The sequence below is a fragment of the Acanthochromis polyacanthus genome, chromosome 16 (genome assembly GCF_021347895.1).
Source record: "Acanthochromis polyacanthus isolate Apoly-LR-REF ecotype Palm Island chromosome 16, KAUST_Apoly_ChrSc, whole genome shotgun sequence".
NCBI classification, from domain to species: Eukaryota; Metazoa; Chordata; class Actinopteri; family Pomacentridae; genus Acanthochromis; species Acanthochromis polyacanthus.
Window position 1 is genome coordinate 16,931,602 of NC_067128.1, and position 25,988 is coordinate 16,957,589.

At 39.0% G+C, this 25,988-nt stretch overlaps 2 protein-coding genes across 2 annotated transcripts; one reads left to right on the forward strand and one right to left on the reverse strand.

Moving 5' to 3' along the window:
* Window positions 1-14,054: 14,054 nt before the first annotated feature.
* On the forward strand, window positions 14,055-17,374 carry si:ch211-140l13.3 (centromere protein J; the record flags this gene model as incomplete). The annotated part of the gene is made up of 4 exons (XM_022192730.2): window positions 14,055-14,141; window positions 14,325-14,407; window positions 15,781-15,903; window positions 16,615-17,374. Coding segments are annotated over 4 exons (477 nt in total), but the record flags the coding sequence as incomplete, so codon positions are not given.
* A 122-nt stretch (window positions 17,375-17,496) lies between these two features.
* ttll2 (tubulin tyrosine ligase-like family, member 2) lies at window positions 17,497-23,965 on the reverse strand. Its single transcript, XM_022192731.2, has 3 exons — window positions 23,573-23,965; window positions 20,513-21,885; window positions 17,497-18,124 (listed from the first exon to the last, which is right to left on the reverse strand). Exons 1-3 carry the CDS (start codon window positions 23,957-23,959, stop codon window positions 17,794-17,796), a joined length of 2,091 nt encoding a protein of 696 aa, XP_022048423.2. The 5' UTR covers window positions 23,960-23,965; the 3' UTR covers window positions 17,497-17,793.
* Window positions 23,966-25,988: the final 2,023 nt, after the last annotated feature.

Consider the following 25,988-nt stretch of genomic DNA (forward strand, 5'->3'; position numbering starts at 1 on the left):
GACACCCATGCATTCCACTACGATGCGTGAATCAAACCTAGTGCAACTTTATGTCACCCCAGCCTCACCAAGGGACAGCAGAGTTTCCCCTCACGCCTGGAGAAATCAGGAAGTTATTGTTAGTTTTAAGACCGTGAACGACCACATAGAGAGAGTCTCAAACTTGAACATGGAAACTCTAGCCACTGGCTGTGATGAAACAAAAACACATTTTCCTCTCTGCCAGTGCAACAAGTCAAAACCAGGAAGCGACACAGGCTCAAACTGGGTCAAAGGTCAGAAGCAAGCTGCAGCAACAACAGCAGTTCGTCATAGTACGCCAAACAGCACAAGTCAAGCCTCAGCATCACTGAAACGCAGTACATTTCCCATGCATTCCACTACAGGAAGCACTAGCAGCAGTGGTAGCAGCATTGAGGGTGAAGATAACCCGTCCTGCTAGTGTCACCAGCTTCCCAAGCTCCCATCCCCTCCTCCCCACCTCGGCCTCCGGGATTCCCATTTTATGATCAGCAGAGGATTATCCCAGCGATGCTCCCAGTAAAGCTGGAAAAAGATGGATGATCCAGGAGATCCAGAAACAGGATTGGAGACTTGGATCTGGACCTGAACTAGGGCTTCAGTAGCAATTCTCTTCCCCTAGGTGCAACAGAGATGATGAAACTCATCCTGATTTTAATGGTAATTTTACCTCATATTTTTTTTACATATATTTACAGTAGTGGAGAAAAGTTTTCGGACACCCTTAAAATTTTACACAATCTCAAATGTTATCATAAAATATTTGTGTAAAAATCCCTTTTGTGTTTGAAAAAGTGTGGCTGCGTTAAACAGAGACAAATACAAATTATGTATTTTTTGTTTATCGTTTACAAGGAGGGCTGCACAGTAGCGTAGTGGTTCGCGCTTTCACCTTGGAGTTTGCATGTTCTCCCTGTGCATGCGTGGGTTTTCTCCAGGTACTCCGGCTTCCTCCCACAGTCCAAAAATATGCTGAGGTTAACTGATTACTCTAAATTGCCTGTACGTGTGAATGTGAGTGTGATTGTTTGTCTGTATATGTAGCCCTGCGACAGACTGGCGACCTGTCCAGGGTGTCCCCTGCCTTCGCCCGAGTCAGCTGGGATAGACTCCAGCACCCCCGGGACCCTAGTGAGGATAAAGCGGTGTATAGAGAATGGATGGATGGATGTTTACAAGGAAAACTAACAAAACTAAATTCTTGACAGTTTCAATGTCAGTTCTCAACATTGTCGGTATCGAAGTCAACAAATAACAGAGAATATGTTCAAAATTGAACAAAAAATAAACCATCAGATCATCAAATTAATTAATATTTAGTAGTCCTAACATTAACAGACAGTAGAGCTCTAATCCTGGCTGCCATGTTTTCCATGAGTCTTTCACACTATTGAGGGTAAATCTTGTCCCATTCTTCCTGAATTACTGCTTTTAATTCTTCTAAATTCTTTCAACAGACCTTTTGATAATCCACCACACATTTTCAGTGGGGCTCATGTCCGGAGACTGAGCTGGCCACTCTAAGACCTGGATACTGTGCTGCTGCAGCCGAGTTCCTCTGGTCCTGGATGTGTTCAAGGAGCATTATCTTGTTGAAGCATCCAGTTTTGATCTTGACAGAAGAGAGCACGTGCAGACGGGAGCATGTGGGTTTGGAGAATGGCACAACATTTGGCAGAGTTCAATGTGATGACGAACCCCAGCAGCACTCATACATCCCCTAACCATGATACTGCCTCTACCATGCTTGACAGTAGGTACTCTATATGCTGGGGATAATGCTTCGCCTGGCCTTCTGAGTACCCTCACATTAGCAGGAGGAAGATAAAGCTGGAAACTGAACTCATCTGATCACAGAATCTTCCAATTCCTGGCTGTCCAGTTCTTGTGTGTTTGGGCCCAACAACGCCGGGCTTCTTGACAGCCTTCTAGGACCTTAAGCCATGATCTACAAGTTGACCACATACAGTGCGGGTGGAACACTGGACACCAGTTTGGTTTGACCACTGCTGCTGAAGCTCCCGTGATGTCATTCGGTGGTTTTCTCTGCATATCCGGGTCAGGATGCACTCATTTGTTGAAGAAACCCTTGGACAGCCAGATCTTGGCTCTTCTTCCAAGCTGTTGGTTGGTCTGCATTTCTGTAGAGTGTTTCCAACTGCTGAAGGACTGCATCTGCACTTCCTGGCTACCTGGCAGCAGCTGTACCTTTCCTGCCTGAGAATTTGTATCTTCAGGTGAGTTTAATGCATTAGGTTCCTTGTTGTAGCCATTTTGTCTCTGAAGAACTTTCAAATGTGTCAGCTTTATACAGACACAAAGCACGGCAACAAAAATAGTGTATTTTTTATAAAAAGCACGACCTTCACTAGTGGATCGCTGGTACCGAAATGACTCAATACTCAAAATTTCTTATGTATTTTTATGGAACCAATCCATTTTACATTTTTAATGGCTTGTTTAGGATTTCTTTAGTATTTTGGTTGTGACTATACTAAAAGAAATTGCACTTGAAGACCTAAGAGTGATTCTTAATGCAATATTTTACAGATATGTTTGATCGACTCTGCATCCTACAGTTGTGAGTGATGTCACCAAGCCTATAGTGGCTCCATTTATTGAAGCAGTGTCCGATATAAGGATGGGATAAAACAGTAGATTTGCTTACAAGAATAAAAACTGTGGTTTACTTCCAGATGTATTCAGAGCATGTCAACTGCTCTTTTTGAGATTCAGTTTGTCTGATATATTGATACCAGCAATAATTATTAAACTGATATTGATTCATTCATGAAAAATCCACAACATAAATATCTGCAATTTTTTTTTAGTTCAAAACCCCTTAGTCCCTAGCCTGTAGGGACTAAGAGGAGGTGCCTCAAAAACAGGGCTCAGGGACTAAAAGGTTAACTGCTGACCACAAAGTGTCCCCTGCGTCATTGTACGGTTACTCTTCCGTTATGTACTGGACAGATTTTGAGTTTCCACACCACTCTTGTGTAACAATTGTAATGTTAACACATACACACCAAAGCTGCACATGCACAGGGACTCAGCAGTTTAACAATGGAAAAAACACTGGATGGCCCACAGCTATTTTCGATTCACTAAATAAACTCCCAATGGAAACAGCAGCAACTTCGTTAGTATTTATGGTTCAGTCAGACCAAAGTTAAAGGAAAATTCCTGAATATTTCAACCTGGTGTATTTCCCTTAAATGTGGCAATTGTACATCTGTGAATCATGCCCTGTGTCCCTGTTGAAGATGTTCAGGGAAAGAAGAAATTGCGCAAGAAGAACTTAAAGTAATAACCACCCTTCAATATTTGCACATTTTTGCACACTACTGTGCTACATAGTACATTTTGCACACATAACTTGTAATGACAAAGTTTTTGCAAATTAATTACATTTTTTAAAAACAATTCTCATTAACAAAAGCATTCAGACGCTTTGCTGCGGCAGTCTAAATTATGGTCAGGTGCATTAAATTTCTGTAATAATATGTACATGTTTTTACATTTTGAATGGAATCTACCTGTGACAAGTATCCAAAGTCCCACAGTCCACACTGTATATGTGGATGAAAATGAAGCCTTGCCCACCCTCTGCAGACCACTGTGATAAATCAGTGATTTAGCACAGATCAGGGCAAGTGCATAAAACCATTTCTGAACCTTTGAATATTCCCAGTGGGTTCAGCAGCCTCAGTAACTGTGAAACTGAAGCTGTTTGGAACCAGTAGGGTGGTTGTCTGGCCAAAGTGTGTTACCAAGAAAAAATATAGATACTTTATCAGGGAGAGGAAGGAAAACAATTTTCTCAATTGATGAACCTACTAGTGATGTGTTCTTCACGAACGAAACAGCTCTTAGGAGTTAACAATTGGAGCAGGCAGGCAGAGAGAGGGAGAGACAGAGAGAGAGAGAGAGAGAGAGAGAGAGAGAGGCAAAGAGTGAGACAATGCAATACAAAGGTGAGAATGTAACTAACTAGTGAAATTTAGCTGAATTTCAATTACATCAATAATACAAAGGCAGAGTATAGAAAATGCAAGGTTAAAATCTCATGTCTAGCAGGTTATAGAAGTAACCTGAACAGACACATTACAATTGTACATCTATCAGTGCAGTTGGAAGAAAAAGACAAGCTAGTGAACCTGCTAAAATGACAGTGCCAGTTTGTCTACTGCAACTGTGGCTGCTGCTACAGTGTCTACAGCAGGGCTCCAAGCTGCAACCAAAATGGTGCATTTGCGACCTTTTTTGAGACCGTGAGAGTTAAAATTTCAAGTGGTCGTACTGTGCCAGGTCATGATGGTCATGAAACTGTATTGGTGTGGCTCTAACTGGTAACAGAAAGCTACTGTGTTCACCACAGTGATGGAAAGTAGTACTTTTGTAACTTTGGTGTACTGCGGCATTAACACTTCTTGTGAAATGTGGACCGCACCTACGTGTGCTGGTTTTTTGCACTCATAGAAAAGATCGCATGTAGAAAAAAAAAACTCAGTTATATAAAAACAAATATGACTTTAGAGCGCACTCCTTTGAAGGTCACTTTTGGTCACACCCCTGTCTGAGTATCGCAGCTACCAAGCAGTAGCTGCCGCAGCCTGTGATGTGGGGCGTTTAGGGATCATTGGTAAACTGTATCGATGAGAAAATGTTCTGCAAGTGGTGTGCTTTGCCTGTGACAAGGTGCTACCAATGAAAAAGTCTGGAGGCCTGGTCTACAGCGTCATCCAGTAACCACCACAACCTAGACCTACAACCCAGTCTATGAGACAATTAGTGCAAAAGGCTGATTATGAGTGATTCTCTATAAATAATAAACATTTGATATAATCTATGTTGACCTACATTGGCAAATTATTTTACACATAATTTTACATTTTTTTGGCAATAAATTCATTTATGCAACAGAAAATCTGAGGAGCCACTTGAGAGCCGAAAGAGACAGTTCTTTTCAGTGAGCCGAGCCTTAAGAACCGGCTTTCTTCAAAGAGCCGGAATGCCCATCGCTAGAACCCACAGAAGTGAATTATTTAGGCAGAATGCAAAACACTATGTTTACCACGATGCACTGCTAACACCTGCTAACACCATCCCTACAGCATGGTAGTGGCAGCATTATGGCATGAGGGTGGTTCTCAGCAACAATGACAGGTTGACTGGTCAGAACTGAAAGAATGATGACCTCCCAACTACGGAGAAGTCCTTGAAGAAAACCTGCTTCCGAGTACAGAGACCTGAGATTCAAGCAGTGGTTCACTTTACAGCATGACAGTGGCCAAGAGCTAGGAGACAAGTCTCTGACTGTGCTCCAGTGGCCCAACTAAAATCCACACTTCAATCCAAATAGAAAATACAAAGCCTATAGAGACTCACTCAGGTAGTACTGGAAGGTGTAGCTATTGCAAAAACCCTTCTACTTTGTAGAAATATAGGTGTGGACACTTTTGTAAATGAGGCATTTTAGTTGTTTTATTACTGAAAACATGTTTTAACTTTGCCCATTAATGTAGTGCTTCTTTAAAGTCACTTTTGTGCATTTTTTTAATGTCTAGAAAGTCAGAAGATGTTGAAGATAAAGTCACTGAAGCCAAGAAGAAAACTTGATAAACCAGATACAATGAAAACATCGCAACCATCACGTGGATATCATAGGTAAAACACCCTGTGGTAGTCTGATAGCATACAGAACACAATTTTGCTATGGTATCACTCGATCTGCAATTTTCTGTATCTAAGCAGGGGCCGGAAAGTAAGTTAGTATCAATTTAACAGTTTTGCATGATGTCAGTCTAAGCTCAGTTTCTGATGCTATCTTTTCTTTCCACCCTCAGAGTGCTTGCACAAGAAATGGTGTGCAAATCTAAACCACAAAATGCCACAGCACTGCTAGAGTCAGCTAATTATAATTGTCATCGAGTCAGTAAAGTTTTCATTATAATGAGAGTAATTATGAACTTTGGGACTGGTGCTGTTGACAGAGCCTGTTCAGTTCTGAAAATCTTTTCTAGTCAGTGTTAAGGTGATGTCAAAGCCAGCCTGACAGCCCACACTGGTTCAGATTAAAATCCATCTGCAATGTTTAGACAGACTGTAATTAATTTTTGATCACAAGTTCATGTTTCCTACCGGATCAATCTTAAGAACGCCGGTGATTCTGTGTACTATTCATTACTAAAAATCCCCTCTTGTGAAACCATGTTTTAATCTTGTTCACATTTCCCTGTGGAGATTTTTATCTGCTAGACACTGTGAGCAAAATAAGTAGTCTAAACCATGGCTGATATTTCAGCCTTGAATCTGCAGCATACCAGTGACATTCTCAAAAGCTCACATTCAGACTTCCATGATTTCATACATGCCAGACGTAAGGAACCAATGCAATGCTACAGCTAAGTTTTACAGTGTTTTTGCAGCAGAGTTATGGGTGAGTTGGTGTAGTTGAGCTGCAGGAGGTGGTGGAGGGTGGATGGAGGAGGAGAGTTTTAACTAATATGATGAACGCAAACCTGCTTTACATCACACTGGACACCAGCTGTTAGCGTCGTCATTGTGAGCATGTTAGCATGGCGATATTAGCATTTACACTACTACCCAAAAGTTTGGACACACCTTCTCATTCAATGCTTATTATTTATTTGTATTATTTTCTGCATTGTAGATTATTACTGAAAATTAACACTTTTCTGTTTTCACCATAATTCCATATGTGTTGTTTTATAGTTTTGATGTCATTATTAATCTACAATGTATAAAATTATTAAATAAAAACCATTGAATGAGAAGGTGTGTCCAAACATTTGACTGGTAGTGTAATTCAGAGCTTTGCTGTGATCAACTACACTCTCACAGAACACTTATCAGGACTGCAGACTCTTCTTTTCCCCTTAAATCTTGAAGATTTCAACACACCGCATTGAAAATCAAGTTAAAACAAAATGATAAACTGCTTGTTTAGTTTATTCACATGAGATTATTTATGTAGTCAGTTGACAGTATGCGGTCATGTTTAGTTTGTTTTTTTTTTCCATTTGGAAGATTTCAACAACCCCCTTCCTTCTGTTTCTTGTAATAGCCATTACTGTGGGCTGTTGAGTGCTTCATTTTTTAAAAATCATTTCTAATGTTTTGCAATATTTCCTACATTAATCTGTGTGTATACAGAGAAAGAGTGGATTCAAAAGATGATCTCAAGAGCTGCAAAGAAGATAACTTCCCCTCTGACAGAAAAGAAAGTCAGGCCATGAGAAGTCAACACAATCAACACAATCAACACAATCTACACAATCTACACAAACTGGAATCCACAGAGGTTCAGGTCAGTCTCAAATCTTACGTCCACTCAGTGTTGTCCACCTCTGTCATGATGATCACGATGAAGAAATATGTAACCTAATGCAGGTCAACAGCACAGCTCTTTTATTCGCTTTCGATAGTTTTTAATGCTGGAATTCTTTGGCATCGAGGTACAAGCAGTGACAGAGCTGAGACGGTTTTTCTAAGGGTGGCCAGGCTGAGACCATTACACTAGGATGGCACAGAAACTATTCTTTTTTCTGCTTAGTTAATCACAGCATGCCAAATTGTCTATTTTTTAGTGACTTATCATTCACTAATGTAGTTGTCGCTACAAAGTAGAAATACATTATACAGAATCATATACAGTATAATAGGCCTTTTAACCCCAAACAGGGTTTAAAAAAATGATATGTTTGCATTTTTAATTGTTGACATTGCAGTTACATGGCATTAGGATTCATGTCTCCAGTTCGTTACGTATGGGCTTCACTATTGATTGTGAGGGGTGGCCAGAGATGTATGCAAGCTACAGAACACTGTGGCAATGATAGTAATAGCCCTACAAGTACTACTTCTTAGTGGGTTAAAATGGTTGTCAGTTTCGACTTTTCATGGGATTTGTTGACGGTAATAAAGAGATGAAACAACACCTGCATATCCTTTAAGCCACAAAATATTGGCTTGACAGCAGTACAGTGTTGCTTAACAAACTGGTTCACATGACATCATGGACCTGTTTCACAACTCCACCTCTTACTGAGCTGTACACACACACACACACACACACACACACGCATTTTATTGGTTCACATAGACGGATTGAACTGCTTCCTCGTGAAACTGCTGTGTAACACTCTGTGTCGGACTCATGCCTTGATAATAATTTACTATCCTGCCCTCATGAGAAGTTCCTTTTAAGTTTTCTTTTGAGCTGTGAGCACCGCCCAGTCCTACAGCATGTATGCTACATAACTGGTATCACCAGTATTGCTATGTCATTTGCATTCAGAAGAGAAAAAGCTTTTTACTTTACAAAGACTTTCAGTTTCTACCTCAGCCTTTCAACATAATACATGAAGAGTGAAATAAATGTGAAACTTGACTGCTAACCTGCTTTCATCGGAGAACATTTGATTGAGTATTTCTTGTAGGTGTTGGTGCTGGGAAATCACTATGTAACCTGAAAACCTGCATCGTTGTCTGTGTTACCTATAAATCACTGGTTGGAAATTTAATATAGCTAACTCTGTGGCGCATATTTTCTCTTAATTACTTTGTGTTTCGCCGTTGGAGCAGACCAGAACAAGTCACTGCCTGTCTTTTATCTGATTTTTTCCTCTGCCTGTCATACTGGAGACGATTATCTCTACTGCTTTACAAACTTAACATGAGGAGGCGTGATAAATGCTGCTGCTATTCGACAGACACTCAGACTTTAATGTACCATCACAGTCCTGTACAAACAATGCTTTATTATAGAACGAGTGAGATACGGTCCTAGATGTCAGTGTTTTTATAGACTTAGAGGGTTGCAGGGTGCTTGTGAAGCAAATGAGAAATGACTACACCATACCTAAAATATACTCTCCGGACATAATTCAATCACAGTCTTATCATCTTTGTAAATATTAATCTTTGTGTCATTTGATATCCTGGGAAAAAAAAACACAGTGAGCTTTGATTCTTGGCTGATCAGGAAGCATTAGATAATGAGCACATCCACATTTCTGTTCCCTCAAAACCACATCAATTTCCGAACAAAAATCTTGTCTTATGAATCTCAAGAGAGAAATTCATATCTCTAGCTAAAAACAATGCGGTTTAATAGAGCAGCACTGCAGCTTACAAGGCTCAGTTCTTGTGTAAACTTAAACTGTGTGGCCTATGACAGGATGCAGTTTGTGTTGCTGCCGATTTGTGTTGTGTTATACTGACTGATGCTTTTATTATTTCGTCCACCCCGCGTTCAGTATCTGAAAGAGACATCTGAGACGAAACATTTCAACAGCAACACATATTCTTAAATGATCAGCTCAATCAGCATGTCTCAGCCAATCAGTTTAACACAACAACATTATTAAATTGTCACTAGAGCATTTTCAGGATATCACTTTTCATAAACCGGAGACTAAATTATTAGCTGCACATTCATTATCAGAATTAATAGGGTTTAATTTTTAACAATAGAGTAGATGACTTCATTTTTTAGTGTAAAATCTTTGTTTTCCTTATAAAGTGGTTTAATCCCCAGAATTATTATGGATAATAGCAAAAGAACAAGTTTTTTCTCAGGAAGCCTGAAGTGATTTCCTGTCTTGTGATGGAGACTCGTGTCATCAGGTGTGATGCAGAGCGGTTAAACACATCATGGCGTAAATCTGGGAAAAAATCGTTTGCAAACATACTCCCACTTCTTTCGTTCAATACGTGAGTCACGAGCAGAGTGACATTCAGCAGGTTTACACTCTGTGCCTGTGTTGATGCTGTGTGTGTGTGTGTGTGTGTGTGTGTGTGTGTGTGTGTGTGTGTGTGTGTGTGTGTGTGTGTGTGTGTGTGTGTGTGTGTGTGTGTGTGTGTGTTCTTGTACTTGCTACATGGTGAGTACCATTTTCTGCATTTAACTATCAAAGTGAGGACATTTTTACAAAGTGAGGACATTTTGACCGGTCCTCACTTTGAAACAGCCATGTTTGAGGGTGAAGACTTGTTTTTAGAGAACAGGTATGAATTGAGGTTTGGTTAGGGTTAGGGTAAGGATTAAGTTTAGGCAATCAGTTGTGATAGTTAAGGTTAGGGTAAGGCTCTAGGAAATGCATTACGCCTATGGATGTCCTCACTAAGATAGAAGTACAAACGTGTGTGTGTGTGTGTGTGTGTGTGTGTGTGTGTGTGTGTGTGTGTGTGTGCAGGCCCTCAGGCAGCAGGTGGAGGCCCTTCAGCTGCAGTTTCAGCAGAGCGAGACTCATTGGTTTGTAGTTCAACGCCAGCTGAAGGAACTGATGAGCGAAAACTGTGACCTGAGGAGTAAACGCTCAGCTGTGCCACAGTGCTGTCCAGTGGCTGGCAGATGTACTGCACCTGCTGCGCGCCAGGATCCACAGACGGAGGTAAAATACGCTCAGTGATTCTTGTCTGATGTGTCGTTTGAATCAATGCATAAATCAGCATGTATGTCAACAGTTTGTAATTATGGGAAATGAGTCACTCATGAGCTAACACAACAACAAGCCAAAAAAAAAACTTACATTTGGAATTTTGACAGTTTTTAAGTGCTATTGTTGTTTTGTGGTCTGCGTCTGTAATGTGACACCGCAGCATTTATACATATCAAACTGAAATTTTGCACACATGTGGACAACAAACGTGGGACCAGGAAAGATAAAACATTTGAACATTTAACAATCCATAGCTCCATCCAATCCATAACAGGTTTGCTGTAAAAAAAAATAAAATAAAAATATACAAAAGTCCTGCAAAATTTTATAAAATTCATTTCAAACAATTGTGCTCTCGGTGTCCATTTAAAAAAAAAAAAAGAAAGCTCATTTACGGTTATACATGCAATGGTCAGAGTGTCTTCTTCAACCTCATCCTCAGCAGTTCTGGGAATTTCTTCTTTTTGCTCCCGTCACATTTTGACTCACTGTGAGATAATTTTTCAATATAAAGCAGTGTAAAGTCCGACCCCTCTATGGCCATTTACACATAAAAAAAAACAACAAGAAAAGCACTCAAAGAGCGCAGTACTCCACCAAGGTTGCTCAGTCGTATCATTTCCGACGGCTGAAATCTTGACAAAATTTGTGGCAGAAATCACGGCACTGTAGCCTGTTAGTATAGATGTGCCCACAAAGAAAATGACCTTGCGCTGAGAATGGGCGTATTTTATGCATGTGTACGTTATGCATGTGTTATGTATACCGAATCACATGACCTAAATATGCAGCAGGCGGTGGGAATTGATGGGACTTGGAAACACCCCCACAATGTAATTGGTTCTTCCTTGTATCATTTCTGATGAATAAATCCCGATAAGTCCTCAGTGGTGGATTTGTAGTAGGATCGCAATCATGTGATCGTCAGCAGGCAGCTGACGTAGTGTTCATTTGTTGTCATAGTTACAGTGACACATCTCGCACTACAGAAATCTTTAGCAAATCTGTAGATCTAGAGTATAAGCCACATCAATCCTGTCCAGTTGGTCCTTGTGACATTTCTGGCTTTCCCTGAAAATTTCATCCAAATCCGTTTTTCAGTAAAGTTGCTAACAAACAGACACATGTCGTCATTCAATAATGCCTTACTTTGTACCAAGAGAGCAGCAAAATGGGCGTTTCTTACCTTTTTTGTCACAGTCCAACAAACAAAATGTTTCTGAAATTTGTCTCTTTTTTTGTAAAAAAAAAAAAGCAGCATATATGATCAGAGGTTGCTGCCTATGTGTAAATCATTCTCACACAATCGGCTGTATTTGGCCAGCATTTTGCAACTCTAATGCTGAATTTACCTATTTTCTTCCTGAGAGGTTTGCTCATACAAGTGTTCCATGTTAGTTTCACTCTCTTTACTGAACAACGTATTATAAATCCCTTGTTTAGTCCTGATGAGATCCACCTGTTTATGATGAGGTGCACGTTCGTGAGATTTGATCATTGCCAGCATAACACTACATGAAACTGCCCTATAAGGCTGCATGTTCTGTTACAGTTGTGAGCAGTTTCAGTCACAAAAATGTTACCAGAGTATGAGAAGGAGAATTTCACACCGCAGTGCATCAAGTTCTGTTTTGGATATCAGCAAACAAATAACTGATATCATTAGAGGCTGCTGTGCCACTAAAATGTGCCAAATAAATTCCAATAGCAATCCAAATAGTATATAAATAAAATCAAATATCTGATGGATAGAATGTTATCTTTGTATGAAGCTCGTCCTAGTTGTATATTTTTGTTTATTTCTTCATTATATTTAAAAACATGCAGGTTATGATTGAAGGTCAGCAGAGTGTTTTGTTTCTGTGTGGAGACACAAACCACCTGTGCATGACTCATACATCAGGCCTGGAACATTTCAAAATTGTATTAGTACCAAAGAGAAAAGTACGAGAAAGCTGGTCAATATTATAAATTCTTAAATAGCTCTTACATAAGAACCAACCTGTGGTCCTCACACATTGTTTCAGGAAGTTATTGAGGCTGTTTTATATTACTGGCAATCCAAACCCTAAAAATCAATATATGCTGGGTGGAAAATTGAGGAAACGCTGTTAAGCCAATAAGATGAGCTGCATTTTGCATTACATGGATAATTCAGTTTGTTTTCAGTCAGCTATTAGCAAAAGCATGACTCTGCGGTTTGTGTGATACTGATGGCTTTATGCCTTTTAAGCAATCATGTACACAACAAAGGCAGGGAGGTGTCTCAGTTTAAATGTTCTGCCTTTTCCTGCTCTAACTTCATTAGCTGATGGAAATAAAGGAAGTCATGCTGCCCTCCGCTGGCTCTGAGTTTAATAGAAATCCTAGAGAGAGCAGCCAGTCATGGATGAAAGCAACATTAGAGAGTTAGATCACTTTGACTAAATGCTCAGGCTGATGTGTCTCATATTAACATGAATTAATAGTAATTATTTAGAGAGGCATAGCCCTAATATGCCATAAAGGAAATGCATTAATCAGTTCCATTTACACCAGTAATGTTGCAGTATATACTTGTAATAATGTGTGCTTTTCCGGTTTGAAATTGTAAATGCTTATTTCTGTTGTACAGAAATTCTAGAGGTCACCTTTGTCTCCGCAGAATAAATCTTGTTGGTTTCAAATTATTCAAGTGTATAATACACTGTTAAGTGCTCTTTAAGCACCCTGGCAATAATTTATGAGGAAAGACAAAAGATGGTGTCAAAGCACTGACTGACCTCATTACATGTTTATGCAGTGCAAGTCGATATGTTTCATGCGCTACTTCTGAACTGCTCAAACCTGATTTTACCCTCTAAACTTAAAGGTTCACTCGCATATAACAAAGCAAACAAAATACACCTTTAAGCCTAAATAAATTTAACTTTCAGGGGTTTAGTTTTATTGAACTGTTGACCAAAAAAAAGAATTTGAAAGTAATGTGTTTGCATCGTAGTATATTAATGACAACTACACACAGAATAAGAATAAACTTTATCAAAAACTTTTCAAGGGCTGCACAGTGGTTTGGTGGTTAGCACTTTCGCCTTGCAGCTAGGAGATCCCCGGTTTGTGTCCCGGCCTTCCTGGGATCTTTCTGCATGGAGTTAGCATGTTCTCCCTGAGCATGCATGGGTTTTCTCTGGATTCTCCAGCTTCCTCCCACAGTCCAAAAGCATACTGAGGTTCTTTGGTGACTCTAAATTGTCCGTAGATTGTTAGTCTCTATATGTAGCCCTGTGATAGACTGGTGACTTGTCCAGGGTATTCTCTACCGTCACCTTAAGTCAACTAGGATAGACTCCAGCCCCCTGATGACCCTAATGAAGATTAAGCAATGTATGGATGGAAAAACTTTTCAAATTAAAATGCAGGGTTACCTGCTAGAGCTGTTTGTAGAACTGAGTCTAAGTCTCCTACTGAAAAACTTTGCACTGTGCTGTCAGTCCACTGTTGCACCAGCAGTACTGACCATGGTTTCTTTTTTCAGTCACTTCAATCTGACAGATGCAGCCTGGGGACTCGGGCTAACATGGCAAAAAAAAAGTAATTTCTACTGACCAGAAGACAAAAACGGTGACATTTCTGAATGGAGACATCAAACACATTTTGGATGATGGGAAAGTGGTGAGCACTGTGGCTGCTTTGTCTCTTCTCTAACAGGAATCACTGGCAGCAGAATTATAAGAATCCTTGAAGTCCTATTTTGTTTTCACTGTTGGCACTGACATGACAAAACTTTTCAAACGGCGATAATATAATATTTATTTTTCCTTTTTATTACTAAGGTCATGTGCATGTATCTTATAGGTGTATCGCTATGCTGATTCAAAGACAACACAAACCACTTACCCCAGTGGTCTGGAGGTGCTTCACTTCGCGAACAAGCAGATTGATAAGAGAGAAACACAAGCATCTGAACTTACAAATGTACTTTTATCAGAGGACTTCCAGTGTTTACACAATATATGTGTATTGTTTGGTATATTCATTATGTTGTATAAACTTAGTGTACTATAAAACCTCAGAAAATAGGAAGTTGCTCACCGGTACCATTTGTTGAACCTCTCCCACATCCAGCTTCACAAGTCGGTTGGAGTTTCATCCAGTAACTCAAAACTCTGGGCAACCAGTATTTATCGAGCTAGAAATTTGCATAATCTTTGATTTGAGCAGACTCTTTTATGCACTCCCATCATCAAAAAATACAAAAGACCAACTGTATTACTTATATTTTTGATGGCAATGTCACCTCAACAATAGGAAAATCCTTCGTGCTCACGCAACTAATGTGGCTAACATTACCGTTAGCGTTGATGGTACGCCCAAGTCAGAGCTTTGTTTAAATTGTAAATAGTTTTCTTCTGTAAAGATGTGCATACAGCAACAGTTCAACTGTATGTACAGCTCCTGATAGTGAAACAGGGATAAAAACAGTGTTTATACAGTCAGAGCAGAATGATCTTGAACTGAAAATTAAGAGACACAGACTTGTTGAAATTGCTGTAATCTTTATTTTTACATAACATGTAAAACATTGTGAAGGTTTTTGCTCACAGGCAGGACTTCACACAGTCTCCCTGTGCTTTGTAAGGCTTTAAAGTGAGTTTTATCTCATTGTTTAACTGTCCCTCCGGCATCTTCACTGCTCTCATTGTGTCTTTTAGTGACTAGCTGGTGAATATAATAAAGCGACCAGCAGCTAATGGACCAAAAATTATTCTTGTGAATTGTGGAAAATAAAACAGAGTTAAAGAGGGTGAATATTAGGCCTATATTTAGAGGTGGTCAGAAGCATCCAAGGAACCGTAGTGAGCAAGTGTTTGTTGACAAGTTGATCATAACAGTTTAAAGGCAAAATGCCACTGTAACTTACAATTTGTTTCTGCTGCCCCCAAGCAGCTAAAAGAATCTCTTAGCTTAGATTTCAATCAATAGGTCACATAAAACAAATTAAAGCATTCTTTTCCCAGAATGGTTCTGCCATGTCAAAATGGAGATTGATATTTTGAATGAAGACATTATGAAATTTACAAATGTCTTATTTCATACAGAAGTTGAAAATTCAACCAAACTAGATCCTGGTTTTACATTAGCAGTAAATAGTCATCTGGTGGTGTACTGACAAAGGAGGGCATCAGTTTCAACCTAATTTAATGCTGTCAGTTGTTGGTAATCTCTAACAGAAAATGGAAAATGTGTACAGACTTCAAGGACTGCTGCTCATAGTGTAGTGTTTCTTTCATAATATGTCTCCTTCGGTAACAGAGAAGCGACACCCTGGGGGGAAGAGAGAGATCCTGTTTCCAGACCAGACCATCAAGTATTTGGAGTCTGACGGCAGCGAGAAGACAATCTTCCTTGATGGCACCGTCATTCACCTTTCGCCGTAAGACTAAAGTCATTCCATTATTTCAAGTTGTCTGAATGACGGTGGAATCCAGGAAGATTAGCTGTCATTAGGGTGGCTGCTAGCAGGTATCCTCATAAATAAATAAACATTGTCAGAGCAGTATGTGGTGACCAATAACAGGACAGACGCTGACGTAATTGAATTTTAATATGTAAACTTCAACTTCAAACTTCATATACATTTTTAGTATATTTAGTTAGAGGGCAATATACTTGGATGATCTTTTGTTAACACCACTGGACCTAAAGATATTCTAATTAAACAAAGTGCAAGACCAGCCAATCCTGCCCCCAAAGCCAGTCATATTTTTGTGAAATTCTGACCCAGGTTTGCTTTTCTGTTAATTCATTTATCATTTTTGCAAACTGCCACTATTAAAGAATGCAGAATTTTGTGTTTCCATTGTGCTCATGACCCTGCAGACAACCGTCACTGAATTATTCTGATATTACAGAGTTTTTTTTTAAATGATTTTTATCTAGATTTCTGAATTTATTGTGGATGAACAACCTTAAAAATAACAATATCATTGGAAAGTATGTATATCAGAGAATATAGTTTCGGTTTTCAGTCATTGTTTAACATACTAATGTGGCATGGAATTGCATAGTAATATATATATAATTATATACACGCTGGTGTACAAAAGGTTTGTTCTTTTGCTTGCTGGATTGTTGTGACCTCCAGGTCAGGTGAGAAGATGGTTGATTTCCCCAACGGCCAGAGAGAAGTTCATACCTCTCAGTATAAGAGGAGAGAGTATCCTGATGGGACAGTTAAGATCATCTATCCCAGCGGACAACAGGAAACTAAGTATGCATCAGGCCGAGTGCACATCAGAACAGTGAAAGGAGACTGTCTCACAACCTGAATGAACTTGTGTGTTCACACATGATACAAAGAGTGCTGTGTGTTTGAGTGGATGTGCGAATGTAGCATGTGAATCAACAATCACAGATCACACCCTGATAAAAATCACTATGACAGTAAATACTTATGTCTTTACTTTTCACAAGAAAATGGTTAAATTACGTGAATCTGAATGGTTTGTTGGAAGTAACGTTGCACTAACTTGAACAAATATGACTAATATCCCAGGACAGTGATTCAACCTGACTGCTTTACTGAGACAAAATGATGTATTTGTACTTTGGAAAGATGAACAAGTCAGAGCTTAACAAAAAAACGAGTATTTCTGCTACAATTTGCTTGGCTAAACCAACTCAAATCTACACATACACTAACAATTAAAAATTTGCACACACCTTCTAATTTAATGTTTTTTCTTTATTTTCATGACTTTTACTTTGTAGATTCTCACTGAAGGCGTCAAAACTATGAAGGAACACATATGGAATTATGTAGTAAAAAAAAAGGGTGAAATAAGTTAAAACATGTTTTGTATTTTAGATTCTTCCAAAAAGCCACCCTTGGCTTTGATTACAGCTTTACACACTCTTGGCATTCTCTCGATGAGCTTCGTGAGTTAGTGAGAATCTACGATGTAAATACTCATGAAAATAAAGAAAACCATTGAATGAGAAGGTGTGTCCAAACTTTTGACTGGTAGCGTATGTTTGCTTTTATGATCAAACTGTGTCTATTCATTGTTATTTAGTCTACTTTCTATTAGTTTAGATGTGTTACTGTCTTTTTCAGTAGAAAATTGTGATACAGCCACTTTGCATGAATGCACCACGTTTCCTCCTTAAATCTTCTCCCCAACAATGAGTTGTCAGAAGATTTTCTTGTAATATTGCAAACCATTTAATCCAGTGTAATGTTGTCACCTAGTCTGAGATCAGATGTGTAGTTGGTGCCCCCTCGTGTGGTTACATTTGCTAGTTATGATAGTCTGCACATGACTTAAATGGGTTTGAAGCACTGGCTGAACAGTGGAGGATCTTTTGGTCCCCACAACAGTGAATCAAAGTCATCTTTAATCCCCGTATTTTTCCTTACCTCGTCCTCTCTCCTCCACTTTGTCTTGTCTGATTGGCCTGAAACCAGCTGACCAGTGAGCATGTGAAGCTGCTGTAAGATTATTGTGACATCCAGTTTATGCTGCGAGGCCTTCAGAGTGGCTTCGTTAAATGGGAATGTCCGTATGAAGTCTCCAACTCTGAGTGGAGGCATGCATTGTCCATTCAGTGCTGCGGTTCCTTCCACAGAGATCCTTACAGGCCTTTGACTCCCACTGTGAATCAATCACAACATGAGTCAGTGGTTCGACCTTTTCAACTCCTTCATCCTGAGGTAGCTATACTATTGCAGCTGCATTCAGTTTGGCTTAAATTTGATGAATTTCAAGCCCTAAAAAGCTTTATAAACAAGATGTACATCACAAGACGCTAAAAGTTGTCATTTAAACCTAGAATTATGTATTAAGGACACTGCAGGTAAACACCTTAAAAGTGAAGCCAACCCAGAAGTGTCATAACCCTGCATTCATTCTAACATCCAACAGGTGGCGTCTCTGGGTGTTAAAAAAGAAGTCTGATCGTACAGAGCTTCTCACTTAACCATTACCATGTGTCCAGTTAGTTAATGGTCTCAGTCATTAGTTTCACAACTTTTTAAATACGTCATGATGTTAAGGTTTGGTTTCAAAAGAGCTAGATGACGATGACCAAACTTGAGGTTTCAAAGTGGTAGTCCACAAACCAGTAGTTGATGTCATAATTGCTACATCCATCGTTTATGTATTTGTACACATACACTGCCATTCAAAAGTTTGGGCTCACCAAGGCAATTTCATGTTTTTCATGAAAAGTCACAATTTTATTCCTGTGCTAACATAATTGCAGAAGGCTTTTCTAATCATTAATTAGCCTTTCAACACCATTAGCTAACACAATGTAGCATTAGAACACAGGAGTGGTGGTTACTGGAAATGTTCCTCTGTACCCCTATGGAGATATTCCATTAAAAATCAGCCATTTCCAGCTAGAATAATCATTTACCACATAAACAATGTCTAGACTGTATTTCTGATTAATAACTTTTATTTAAAAAACTGTTTTTCTTTCAGAAATATGGACATTCTTAAGTGGCCCCAAACTTTTGAATAGTAATGTATGTAACTCACAACAGTTTAATTTCTGTTATATGTGATGCATCTTTTTACTGAGTTTGCATTTAATGTTCAGCAACAGACTAATTTTTATTTGTTACTTTAAAAAAAATGTAATGATTCATGAACTGAGCAAAGCTCTTAAAGTGGGAAAAGAACTGTAGGAAAAACTCATTTCAATATACTTCAATATAGTGTTTTACCACTACTAGTGTGACCAGTAGCATATGTTGGCTAATATTAGCAAACTTGATATACTGTAGGTTTTTCTATGTTACTCTGCTCTTGTATTTTGACTCACATACATATTGTTTCTTGTTGATTTTTCACCCTAGTGTACTATTCAAATTTTTTTTTTTTTTTTTTTTTTTTGATGTGGTCACATAACCTGACACCACCACAGATTTTAGATTAAAAAGACAATCTTTGGGTCTACTTTTGCCATTAACCAGCTTACTGCTTTGTATTTATATGGAATTAGTTTTGATGTAAACTTAACACAACAACAATTCCAGTTATTAAATTACTGACACTATTTGCATTTATCACAAATCACAAAACCAGATGCTTTGTACATTTGTAGTCTCTACCACCTAGTGCAATCTGTAATATGTGTTGTATTACTTGTCTCCATTGTGAAACATTGGATTAGCACAGCTTTATCTCATACTGGTACAAAGACATGACAACACACAATTACCATCCCCATGACGGCTGCTGATCAGCTGATCTCAGAGTTGTGCAGGAGAACTAATGCGATCAGATCTGCTATGTGAATATTGGTCTGGACTGCTACAGAGAAAAGTCTAATTTTCTTTCTTCTCTGCCAGACTTTTTTGCTCTACAGCGTATTAGAATATAACTGTTCAAATATGTGGTCAAATGCCTAGCAAAGACAGTTTTATAATATCAATCATCAATTTGACTACTTTCTTTATTTTCCTTGCATTATTAAATCACAGATATCTAGTAAAATCAGAGGAATAAAGGTATTTATTTACACAATTACTCTTAAAAGAACAGTCAGACCTGTACATAATGTCCACATCAATTTTGTACACACATTAATGCCTTCTTTTACTGTGTGATTGTAAAATTGCAATTTTATACTATCATTAATCTGCTTAGAGTTTCAAATATTTGCAGTTATTTTCACAGTTTTTCTTTTTTCTTTGAATTTGGTTCTGTAACCCTTGTTACCAGATTTTCTCAGGTTTTATTTACAAAGAGGACAGAGAGGAATGAATGAAGTCAGTAATTTACATTTTTAAATCAGCACAGAAGTTTCTGCTTGTGTTCCTTTAATACTAGATTTGAGCAATTACAATTATCCTGTAATTACTCAGACACATGAGATTACTGTTCAGACAAAGTTGCAGAGGCTCCCTTCAAGTATACACTTATTGATTACTAAGTGATCATCAATTGCAGTTTGCAAATCGTGTGTAATATTATGCATTGCTTTTTTGTCTTTTCTGCAAACGTAGTGCAACACAGCAGCTCTGTAAATACCTGTGAATGTTGGGGAGCTTCCAGGACACAGCAGAGCGTCTGAGTCCCAGCCCCCTCTGCTGGGTGTCGGGTATCGTAGAGGAAGCATCTGTCTCTCTGCAGATCTCAGCTTCTGTTTCGGTGTTGTCATGGTTTGTAATCTCAGACACGTGAAGACTCCTGTTGTCTGTCAGGTTCGATGCGAGAGTTGGACACGTCTGTCTGTTTACCACTGACATGTTTGTCCTTGAATCTGGGCCGAGTATCAGGTGAGGGCTCTGATCGGTGCAGGTTTGTGGAGTGTTAATCATCCTTCCCCTGGCTGCGTAAATGCTGTCCAAGTCAACGGGTGGAAGGCGTCTTTGGTAGTTGGCTACAAAAGCATGTTGCCTGGACTGTCTCTGGTTCATTTTCTCAGAGTGCCGAAGAGATCTTAGCAAAGGGAGTGTGGGAGTTTGTTGGGTCTTGCCATCTCTCCTTTTCCTCTGAAATTTAGGGTTTTTTAACTGGGAAAGCGGAGGTATAGAAATATGAGAGGCATGGTTAGTGTTAAAACAAGGTTGCTTGTACCTGTGTTTCTGATAAGCTCTATCTCTTAAGCCATCAACTGCTGTGTAGTTCATCAAGTCAATCAAATCACTGATTAACCCTTTCTTTACTGCGATGTCAGCCTGGCAGTCCAGAGTCAGCGCAGGGCTGCAGTTGACCTCCAGCAGCCAGGGTTTAAACTTCACATCAATGAGGATGTCAAAGCCAAACAGCTCCACGCAGTTTGGACAGGACGGAACAGACGGAGCGATGGAGAGGAGGGTCAGAGTGACGATGTTGTTGATTCTCTGCCACAAAAGAAGCTCGCTGATGTCTTGGCTGTAAAGAAAGTGTCTGAACTTACTCATGGTCCACTTGCATCCCTGCCCCACTCTCCCCTTTTCAGTTTTGTAGAAGGGCCCGAACTTATTGATGCTGGTGTTAGTGAGGTGAGCGTACAAGTTGTGCAGAGATGACAGGTTGTATTTCTCGGTGGCGAAACGCACCAAACCTTCTTGGTGAATGTAAACCGTCAGCGGATGAAAGCTCTTGACGCACACATAGATCCTCAGATCAAACTTGTAACCCGAGATCAGCAAAGGGTTGCTGATGTACCTCTGAACGATTACAGAGCAGTCGTAGACCAAGTCCTTAATGTCTTCGAAGATGAAGATCCCTCTGCCTCTGGAGAGATCCACAGGTTTACATATCCAGTAGGTCGACGGGCCTCTCACCAGACGTAGTTTGTTGTGCTCAGCCAGGAAGCGGGTGTAGTCGTTGGGAAGGATGAAGGCGGTGGGACTGAAGTCATAGAGAGATGAACCAGATGTGGCTTTCATTCTCCTCAGGTTGCGTGCCAAGCAGTCCTTCCAGAGAATAACAAATACTTCTTTTAGTCTCTAAATACTTGAACTGAAATCTCTTTCTAGAAGATTACATTATTGACAGCTGGAGAGGGGGTTTTTGCTACAAAGTTCACAAATTCTTGTTACACCAGAGAATTTCCTGTCAGCTACTAAATCTCAGATACAGAGTGTGTCTTGTGTTTGTCAGCACACTGCACCTGGTGTAAATGTAGTCAGAAATAAATACGGACTAACTGAGCTATGTGACGTTTGTGGTGAGATGGTTTCTCAGAGTTCAGGGATCACACTGATGCACTTTACTGCAGACAAACAGTTTCATTTCCCACAAGTATTTTAATATATTGACAGTCAGGAACTTGAATATATGTTCCTTAAACATTGTGAGTTGATTAAATGGCCATGAGTAAAAGTCAGATACAAAACTTTGAGTGCGAAATTTGAGAACCCCTGATAGATAATATAACAGTGAAAGTATCCGCACACTGGGGTTCTTAAGTCGACTTTTGCCCACTTAAAAGTCACCTCAAGGCTCCCATTGTGATTTTATGATACAAATTTTAACCACTGTGAAATATAGCTGACAACAAAAAAATGTTAAATGATGACATTTTTTTTGTCCCTTTAATACAGTTTTGTTTGTCTTTAGCCACAATCAAAGTAGAAAGAAGTCAATTTTATTTATTAAACTATAGTGAAAAGGCCCATGCTTAAAAACAGCTGCAGCAACACTCAGTATACCCTCAATTATAGTGAAATTCCTTTCTTGTTTTTCTTTGTATATTTGTATGCATTTATTTTTGAGGACAGATTCAATCCTCGTGTGTTGATGACACCAGTCTGTCACATATCAGCTATTTGTGTTCTGTTGGATTCAAGTAAGGCGACATGCTAGAACAGGTTTTCAATTTTTACTTCTTTTTTTGTGTAATTGCTGCAGTGAACTGAACAGAAAATTACATGCCTCACTTTAAACATTAACCCCCCTGTTGTCCTCATTTACAGGTACCATGTTTCCTTGTCTGAAAAAAATCAAGAAATTCAGCAAAAAAATTCCCCCAATTTCTGAAAATTTGCAAAACCTTCAGGAAGAAAATTGCAATAATTCCTTAAAAGTTTTATTTTAAAAAAAAATCCCTCAAATTTGGCAAGAAAATTTTTGCAATTTTCAAAAAATTAGTAAGAATCTTCCAAAAAATCCTAAAAAAATATCTAAAGTGATTACATATATGTCAGTAAAATTTCTAATATTTTCTTAAGAAGCACTTTTAACTTTTTTTTTTCCACCAAAAAATGTTCAAAGATTTCCCAAAAATGTTGAAAATGTGGACATCAGAAGTTTCACTGTTTTTCCCACATTTTCAAACTTTAAAACGGGTCAATTTTGACCCGCAGGACAACACGAGGGTTCAGGTTGTACTTTGTGCTTTTTGCAGTACTTCAAGCACCGACACAAAAATGTTGATCTGGAGCTGAGTTCTGGTATAGACCCTTTTCAATCATGAGACAGGCTTTCTGTTGAGTATATAGAAAGCTGCTGCCAGTGCACTGTTTCACTAAACTGAAAATGGATCATAACACACACTGTGTAGCAGAAAATAAAGACACAAAGAGAATTCTAGTGCAAACAACAAAAACTCATCTACATTTCTTTAACACACAAAGGAAACACAGCATGCCAGATCGTTACCTTACGTGTGATGCCAACGGTTTTGGGATGGTGGTTTAGACGTTGCCATGGCAGTAGGTTGTGGTATTCTGAGGTGCGAAATGCAGAGCCGCGCCAGTAGAGGTTCCAGTCTTCCTCCTCGCGCTCATCTTCATCGTATTCCTCCCATCCTCGCTCCAGAAGCACCTCTCTCACCACCTCTGGACCTCTGTCATGCAGTCTGAACACCAGGGATGCAGCCATGTAGCATCGTGACCTACGCATACAGCAGATTATTGACACTAGAACATACTGGTTATGAGCCATTATTTGTTTATGTAGGGACAAGGCAGTATTTGTGACTAAAACGCACCTTGCTGCCATTTTAAGAGGATTATCCAACATGACACTTTCACTTTGTACGACCATGACTGAAATGTGTGCAGCATTGCTCTGCTTCATGTTTGCAGAGTCGTAGTTGAGAATGTCTAGAACAGGTTCAGGTGGTTTATTGTTAAAGTGTTAAGTTTTTCAAAACTCCTACTGGCCTGGTGATTGCAACAAAATTATGTATTGTGTTCCAAGTGTCCTTTATCCACGGAGCCCAACATGTTTTACTCTTGACTTACAGTTGTGTAACTTACTGGCTAAACCTAAGGATGTCTATTTAAAAATGAACTTTCAAAAAATGGCCCAAGGCTGAAGGAGCTAATAGTGGCGCATTGGTCGTATAGGTTCTTAAATACTTTCGGTTTATATTCTCGTGCTAACAAGTGTCCAACTATCAGTTTTCTTTCATTCGACCTCATCGAGAGATGTAACTCCACTCTGGATGGTTCCTCAAGTGCTAAAGTTGAGCTGCTTTTTGCTATTACATATTTAAACTTAAACAGTTTATCTCCTGGCTGCTCTCACACTACCTTGTTTGTGTGTGAGCTAAAGAATATAAATGGTAAATATGAGAAGTCCAAACAAACCTGACACTGTGTCTACCCATTTACACAGAAAGAGGGATGACACTAAAGCTCACACTAACAAATACCTAATCAAAGTTAATGCATTCATTCGGTAAAAATTGATGCATTTCAAACTCACAAAGATTAACAAACGCACACAACCGATTTTTTTAAATAATTGTCACAGTTACAGATATTTCCTCACTAAAGTTTACAGTAAAATGAAGAAAAGCAAGCAGTAATGCACTAAATCTAATAAGTCTAATAACAAGGATATACTTGGTATATTACTATGGTAATACACAAAACCGTTGTCTTACCTTTAAATTGAAGGCACAATAACTAAGTCTTCTTACTGTGAGGTGACAGAAGGGCAGATAGTGAGTCTGTCCTTTCAGCTGCATCAGTGTTGTGTTCAGAGGCCGTCTGTTCTATTAGCTCCTCCTGCTGACAAAAGCAGACACTAACAGGAACATACAGTCAAACAGGTTTGTGCACAGGAGCCATCTATCACACACAACAATGCATCATGTCTCTTGTTGGATCCGCATTATTGTCGTAGAATGCTGCTATCACAAAGATTAATGCACCGATGAATGATGGACAATGCTGCTGTTAAATGTGTGTCAGAATACGCCAAAGGTGTATTTTAGTGTCAGATTATAATGAAGTCCAATCCAAAACCTAAAACACACTTAACACTGACGGTGTATAAGGACATCTGACCTAAATTTAGGAAATTATACCAGTTGTCAGATCACAGTTCCGGCAAAATGTGTGGAAAACTCTTCATGCACACGAAAGCCAAGTGCCTTTTTGTCCAACAATATAATGTCGAAATATTTACCATTCTTATGTTTAATCTGACTGCTCTTAATCTGAATGGCACAAAAGTTACAGATTTCAATTACAGCTCTTCTACCAACATGGTCTGGATATGTGGTAGACGCAGCTACCTCTACCTACCTAAAGGTCGGTGTGGGTGCTGTCATCCAGCTTACCTGATCCCTAACATCCAAATTTATTCCAGTCTGACATTCAGTCATAGACATACAGTCTATGCTTTAGCTGTGCTAGGAGCTAGCATCAAGCAGGAATCCTGTGATCAGGTAGTGACTACTTACCCTGGACAGAAAGCCCCGCCCAGAGCCATTTGATTGACAGCTCAGTCCAGATGGCAATGACAAAATGAAAAAGCAATGACATGGAAAAAACAAAGACAACATTTACCTTTATTTCTTTATACTTACATATGTATTTCCTCATTTTTGACAGATTTATTTTTTATTAATTCCTCTTTATATTTGCACACTTATTTCCTGATTTTTTTTTAAACAGATTTATTTATTCATCCCTCGTTATATTTACACATTTCCTGATTCTTTAGGAAATAAATATTTAGTTATTCCTCTTTATATTTACACATTTCCTGATTTTTTTTAAAAAAAGATTTCTTTATTATTCCACTTTATATTTACACATTTATTTCCTAATTTTTTGAC

What these genes read in the sequence shown, in the direction of transcription:
- ttll2 (XM_022192731.2), bottom strand. Translation starts at nt 23,959, where the DNA reads ATGGTCGTACAAAGTGAAAGTGTCATGTTGGATAATCCTCTTAAAATG. An exon ending in CCGTTGGCATCACACGTAAG is followed by an intron (nt 21,886 to 23,572) that starts GTAACGATCTGG and finishes ATTCTCTGGAAG; the next exon opens with GACTGCTTGGCACGCAACCT. An exon ending in AAGCTCCCCAACATTCACAG is followed by an intron (nt 18,125 to 20,512) that starts GTATTTACAGAG and finishes ATTGATTCACAG; the next exon opens with TGGGAGTCAAAGGCCTGTAA.